This window comes from Gobio gobio, assembly GCF_949357685.1.
Source record: "Gobio gobio genome assembly, chromosome: 21".
In the NCBI taxonomy this organism is placed as follows: Eukaryota; Metazoa; Chordata; class Actinopteri; order Cypriniformes; family Gobionidae; genus Gobio; species Gobio gobio.
In genome coordinates, this window is record NC_137117.1 from 40,936,680 (window position 1) to 40,944,206 (window position 7,527).

Sequence of the window (7,527 nt, forward strand, 5' to 3'; positions counted from 1 at the left end):
CCTAGAATAGATATATGGATGGATGGATGGATGGATGGATGAATAGATAGATAGATAGATAGATAGATAGATAGATAGATAGATAGATAGATAGATAGATATATGGATGGATGGATGGATGGATGGATGGATGAATAGATAGATAGATGGACGGACGGACGGACGGACGGACGGACGGACGGACGGACGGACGGACGGACGGACGGACGGACGGACGGACGGACAGACAGACAGACAGACAGACAGACAGACAGACAGACAGACAGACAGACAGACAGACAGACAGACAGACAGATAGATAGATAGATAGATAGATAGATAGATAGACAGACAGACAGACAGACAGACAGATAGATAGATAGATTGATAGATTGATGAATAGATAGATGGATGGATGGATGGATGGATGGATGAATAGATAGATGTGGTCGTTACCAGAGTCGGCCTCCTGTGGCTCCTCCCCCTCTGGCAGGAAGTGGGCGGGGCCGCGCTGGGCTTGAGGGGCGTCGTCTCCGTTGTCCTCGTACACATTGGACCATTTGATGGCCATGTCCATCCCAGCGGGAGCTCCTTTCTTCTTCTCCTCCGTCACGTACGTCTGTGGAGGAGGAACGGCGTTGTTCTTCCACATCTTAAACTCCTTTGGCGGCTGAAACATCCCATAGTTTCACAGTCAAACGACCAGAGTCTCCATATCACAGCAGATTTAAAGACTTCACGCGCATGATAAATAATACATATGTTTGAAAAGTGCGGAATTATTCAATAACACCAACACAAATAACATTATTTTTAGGGCTGTCAAAAGATTAATCGCGATTAATCGCATCCAAAATAAAAGTTTGTGTTTACATAATATATGTGTGTGTACTCTGTTAATTATTATTTATATATAAATACACACACTTTCGTATATATTTAAGAAATATTTGCATGTATATACTGTATATACATTTATATAATCTATAATATATATAAATATAAATGTTTTATATATAAAAATAATATTTTTTTCTTAAATATATACATGCTTGTGTGTGTATTTATATAGAAATAATAATTAACAGAGTACACACACATATATTATGTAAACACAAACTTTTATTTTGGATGCGATTAATCGCGATTAATCTTTTGACAGCCCAAATTATTTTATATTAAATACTTACATGTTAGCTGCGATTAATCAGTTTGACAGCACTAAATGATATATTAATTAATTTTATTAATATTTTATAACGTTTTTTTAATATATTTATATATAAAAACGTTATAAAATATTAATAAAATTAATAATGCGATCATTAAATAATTATATATATATATGATTATTTAATAATCGCATTAATCTGATGTATTATACACCATAGAATCTGTTAAAATTCAATAAAATGTTGATGTAAACAAAGTTCAATAAATACGTTGAGATGACGTCAGTGAAGAGAAATTTAAAGGGCGAGTAACGTTATATTAAATAAATGTACTATTAATTATAATTAAAAGGAACATGATGTAACGGCTACTGACCTCTTCTGGCGCTTTGACGGTTCTTCTGTCCCAGTCGATGACTTTATTCAACGGGTTGTAGAGGAACGCGGGTTTGCTGACGGATCGGAACAGATCGTCGGGCTTCGGCAGCGGTTCGGCGGCTCGTTTGCGGCTCTGCGGGTCGGATGAGCCGGACGGTTCCGCTTCGATGCGGCTCTTCTTACTGGACTCGTGACTGTCCGAATCACTGCTGCTGTCGCTCAGGTCATCATAACCCATGAAGAAATTGCGGCCCTCGGGTTTCTTCTCATCGCTCATGGTGGAGGAAGATGCGAAAGCCCGTCGGATTCAATGCTTCGGGGTTTATTCGGAACCGCAGATCAATAACAACTAAACAACGGCCGCCATGTTGAACTCGGCGCGCGCTGATGATGTAAACGCGGGCGGTGTTGTATACAGAATAAAAGGACCAAAAGAACGCGATCACAAAAATAAAAGAAAATACAACGTGGTCATGTTTCAATATAACAATGTATTTTCAAAATCAAGTATCTGGATTGAGAGCGCGGTTAAAGTGGATTGCGTTTGTCACGTGTTAATAGTTACATTTCACAGCGCTCGTCAGATCGGACCAATCACAGCCATTGATGATTACTGGGAAACATACTGATATTCCTAAAAATGCTAATCAAAACTCGGAAAAATCCCATAGACTTTCATTGACGGAATATTCAAATGAGCTAAGACAATTCAAATTTTGTCAGTTGGAGATCGAGCCTCATTAGACTCCGTTAACTGACATTCCATCTATCTATCTATCTATCTATCTATCTATCTATCTATCTATCTATCTATCTATCTATCTATCTATCTATCTATCTATCTATCTATCTATCTATCTATCTATCTATCTATCTATCTATCTATCTATCTATCTATCTATCTATCTATCTATCTATCTATCTATCTATCTATCTATCTATCTATCTATCTATCTATCTATCTATCTATCTATCTATCTTAAAATGTAATGTCTATAAGAAATCAAGAACTTGAAAAAGCCAGTTTCCTGATATTGTACTTTGCTTTTTATTATTATTCTTAAACTCCTAGACTTTTCAAGACACCTTCAGACTGTTGCTATATTTTTTTCCAACTGATCCGACTTATGGTTTTTCCTAAAAATGCTAATCAAATCAGGTCTAATCAAATCTAATCAAAAGTACCAAACAAAAACGTAAAATTTTTACAAGCCAACCTAAAGTTTATTCCACAAATGTTTTTATCTAGTTTTAATATGCTATAGTTTGATTGTGTCCGTGTTTTGGTTTTATCCTGCAGTGGACAGAAATGAGCAGCAGATGGTGACCATCTCCACATCTGCAACAAAACACAACACACATCCATTCACAAGCTGCTTTTATTCAACAAACCCAACAAAACCATTCTGCACAGTTAGAGGGGTCATGGCACATAAAGTCCTGAGTCACATGATCTATCAAACACAACTGACCGGCCAGTCCAGACAACACTGCAGACCGCAGACTCACTTCTTCTCTTGGATGATGACCATTTCCACCACATAAGAAACAAAAACCATGCTTTTAATCATAAATATAACATAAAGGCCCGGTTTCACAGACAGGGCTTAGACTAAGCCAGGATTAGGCCTTAGTTCAATTAGGACATTTAAGTAACTTTTATAAACGTGCCCAAGAAAAAAACATTGCTGGTGTGCATCTTGAGACAAAACAATGCCACTGACATATTTTAAGATTTGTCAGTGCAAGATTCTTTCGGTTAAAACAGCTCAAACATGCATTTTAGTCTAGGACTAGCTTAAGCATTGTCTGTGAAACCGGGGGAAAGAGTCATATTCCGGAGATGAAAAGTCAAAACGACACACTAAGTCATAATTTGAGACTTGAAAATTATAAATTAAATAGTCAAAATGATGACATACTAAGTCAAAGTGACTTAAAAAGGTCAGAATTATAACATTTTATCTCTGAATTTCAACTTAATTATGACAAAAAATAATTGACGTACTCAGCCGAAATTGATAAACAGTTGAATTTATGACTTAAAATGTCATAATTATGATATAAAGTCAATCATTACTTTTTTTATCTCTCAATTATGACTTAGTATGTCAATTGTTGACAATTCAAAATTACATACTAATAATCATGAGATGAAAATTTAAATAAATTTAAGCTGAAGTGACTTAAATTGTAATTATGACATTTAAAACCAGAATTTCAACTTAATTATGGCATAAAAAGGTGAAATTATGATGTACCACGTCGAAAATGATTATAAAAGGGCAGTCATGACAGTCATAATTTTGTATTTTAAATTTTGTAATTTATTATCTCAACTATGACTTACAAGCCTGTCAATTTCGACTATCCCATAATTAAATTTTTTTTAATCTAGTCTCATAATTTCAATTTGTCATAAATGTCAGAAAAAGTCAAATAAGTCATATTTCTGAGATGAAAAGTCAAATTATGAGATGAAAATTATGATTTAAGAATGACATACAAAGTCAAAATGACACTAACTCATAATTATAAGAACATTTTAAAATGACTAAAAAAGTCGAAGTGACTTATGACACAAAACTTTGAATGTATGACTTAAAACAATTATGATATAAAAAGTCAATTGGGCCTCTGGCAATCATAATTTATTTTTTTTTAGCTCTTATTGGGACTTTTTAATCTAGTATGAAAGTTGTAATTAAGTTGTAATTTGAACTTTATTATGACAAAAAGGTAAAATTACATTGAATTTATGACTTAAAAGATCCTAATTATGATATAAAAAGTCAATCATGACAGTCATAATTTGGATATTCAACTGTTTTAATCTAGTATGTCATAGTATGCAATCATTTCAATTTATGTCACAAATATATCAGAAAAAGTCAAAATGATGACACACTAAGTCAAATTATGATGTACCATGTCCAAATTGATATAAAAAGCCCAATCATGAGTCATAATATTGACTTATCTCAGTTATGACTTACAAGCCTGTCAATTTCGACTTTATCTCATAATTTCACATTTTTAATCTAGTCTCAATTTCAATTTGTCATAAATGTCAGAAAAAGTTGACATACTAAGTCATAATTATGAGATATTTCAAATTGACATACAAAGTCAAAATGACACTAACTCCTAATTAGGAGAAGAAAATTATGACATTAAAAGTTGAAGTGACTTTAAAAAAATTGTAATTATGATTTAAATCAGAATTTCAACTTGATTGGGACATAAAACGCTGAATGTATGACTTAAAACATAATTATGATATAAAAAGCCAATTGAGCCTATAGCAATCATAATTTTGACTTTTTAATCTAGTATGAAAGTTGTAATTAAGTTGTAATTTTGACTTTATTATGACAAAAGGGTAAAATTGATTAATTTATGACTTAAAAGATCAGAATTATGATATATAGTATTTGATATTTCAACTTTTTAATCTAGTATGTCATAGTATGTAATAATTTCAATTTATGTCATAAATATATCAGAAAAAGTCAAAATGATGACATACTAAGTCAAATGATTTTAAAAAATCTTTTTACGTCAGAATTTTGACATGACAAAAAGGTAAAATTATGATGTACCAAGTCGAAATTGATAAAACGTTGAATTTATTACTTAAATGCTATGCCATAATTGTGACCTGGTATGCCATGTAGTGTCAAAATTATGAATTATGTCGTCATAATTTAGAATTTTGATGTCATAATTAAGATTTACCAGCATGATTCTTTGTTTGAGGTGGAAATGATATGAGATGGCTTCTTTTTTAGGACAATGACAGACTTCGGCGTGAATGTGCTGTGCGGATGATAACACGGAAACTCGGGGTTGAGCGAGAAGGGGCTCGCTGCAGCCTGCGGTGGATGTCCAACCCGGCCCACATCCAAGTGTGACGTCAGAGGCCAGTTCAGGCCAATGCCGCCCTGCAGCCGATTTTTAAGATTTTATTGGACATATCAATCACAGTAGAGACTGCCTCTACACCAAACACTGATCCCTAAACCTACCCATCACTGTAACGAATTAAGTACTGATTGCCTACACCAAACTCTGATCTCTAAACCTACCCGTAACTGTGACCAATGAAATTAGCTGCAGGGCGGGATATCTGACGTCACACTTGGATGTGGGCGGAGTTGGATATCCACCGCAGGCTGCAGCGAGCCCTACTTGGGTTGAGCGGGAGTTCGCGCGGGATTCTTTCAGGATGAGCAGATAATGGTGGCTGAACTAGTAAACACTGCGTTCTTTATGACGGTGATATCATACAGTGTGACTTGGAATCGTTACGACCGGCTGAGATAACGGCAGAACATATTTTACAAGTGTCTTTCTGGCAGAGAAATAACCATAACGTATTTTGCAATGCCTCCAGGAGATGAAGAATGAGATGTCATCGTGGAGTATAATTCAAATTTTATAAAGGCGGCAAAGTGTTTAACGGTCGCAGTGTTGTTTTGTTATAGTTCAACTGTAAATCCAGTTTGATGGACGCTGGCCCGCGAATCTGAGCTTTAAAGGGTAACTAAACCCCTGCTCAGAGCTTAACTCCACCCACTGGCAATTTTCAAAAAATGCTGGAAAAGTGGGCAGAGCCCGGCGGACACAGAGGGGACGAACCGAGGGCGGAGCTGAGCGGAGGGCGTGCACCTGAGACCCGCAGTGACGGATTGATTGACAGCTGTCTGACTCGCGAGTCGCAAAGATGGAGAATGACTGGAGTGACGCCAGCTTTGCAACAGAGCGGTCATTTCTCCTACCTTCACCTGAAGTGGAGGAGGGTGGATTGTCTGTAACAGACACAAACCCGGAGCCTTATCAATGCGAGCCGCTGCTCAAACTGCGTTAACTCCCGATGCAGACGATGCTAGTGAAGCAGCCGCGCAAGAGAACTGACCTAATCTATCTGCGTCCGCGGCAACCACTTGCGTGTCAGGGTTTGAAAGCGCGTCTCATGCATGAAAATTATCTGTACACATGACGGGCGGCAATAATATCGCAAGAAAAGCCTGACGTGTACTGACAACTGCATTATTTAACCGCATTTTCTTCAATACAATGTTAAAGCAAGTGTCAAGTGAGTTTCATTCATAATGTTTCTACCTCATGTAATATGACAGTTCATACTGGAGTGAAGCCGTTCTCATCGTGTGATTGGGGGAAACATTCCTGAGGGCGTGGGGAGCTCGTGCCAGGGGCGCGGATAGTGAGCCGTTGGAGGTACCATCCTACGTCACGATGTACCACAACGTCCAATAGGAAAATTCAACTGCAGTAGCCACCGTTCAACCTTAAGAGGGCAGCACTGTGGTTCTCAACCTTTTTTGGGCCAGCGCCCTCTATCCATTATCCAGGTCCCTTAACGCCCCCCCACACACCCCACCCCTCCACACACACACACACACACACACACACACACCAAAAAAGAGCTATGTATGCTAATTATTATTCTGTTGTAATAATAATAATATGTATATTATTCACAATATTATTGTCCTTCTTATTATTAATATTATTATTAAATCCGTAACTTTTTTGTATTTAAAATGTACAAAATTTATATAATGAGCGAGTGCATCATGAATCCATTTTCCAAACCGTATTTTTGTCTTATCCTGAATCACTATGGTACACCTATAAGTAGTGATTATATTGGCATTATATTAGGGGTGTTTGCGTGGAACACGTGGATAGTGCGGCCGCGCTGCTTTCTCCTTTCCAAAAGGACTTGCGAGAAGAGAAATAAAAATCTGCCCTAGTGTTCAGCTATGATCACCTGTTCGGCCGAGCTTGTTATACGGAAAGGCTGAAGCTGATCATCGGTTTGTTTTTGTCACATGACCTGCTGTGCACTTGACTTCCGGCATTCTGAAAAGTTGAGTGTTCATCTCGCATAGGTGTGCCTGGAATAACTAGCGCGCCGCACCACACGCGCATTGCTTCTGTAAAGATACATTTACACGCGCAAAAAAAGCAA

General features: G+C 36.9%; 1 protein-coding gene across 1 annotated transcript; it reads right to left on the minus strand.

The window, feature by feature from the left end:
• Window positions 1-421: 421 nt before the first annotated feature.
• cUnh1orf52 (chromosome Un C1orf52 homolog) lies at window positions 422-1,915 on the minus strand (the record flags this gene model as incomplete). Its single annotated transcript, XM_079802076.1, has 2 exons — window positions 1,528-1,915; window positions 422-649 (listed from the first exon to the last, which is right to left on the minus strand). Coding segments are annotated over exons 1-2 (507 nt in total), but the record flags the coding sequence as incomplete, so codon positions are not given.
• Window positions 1,916-7,527: the final 5,612 nt, after the last annotated feature.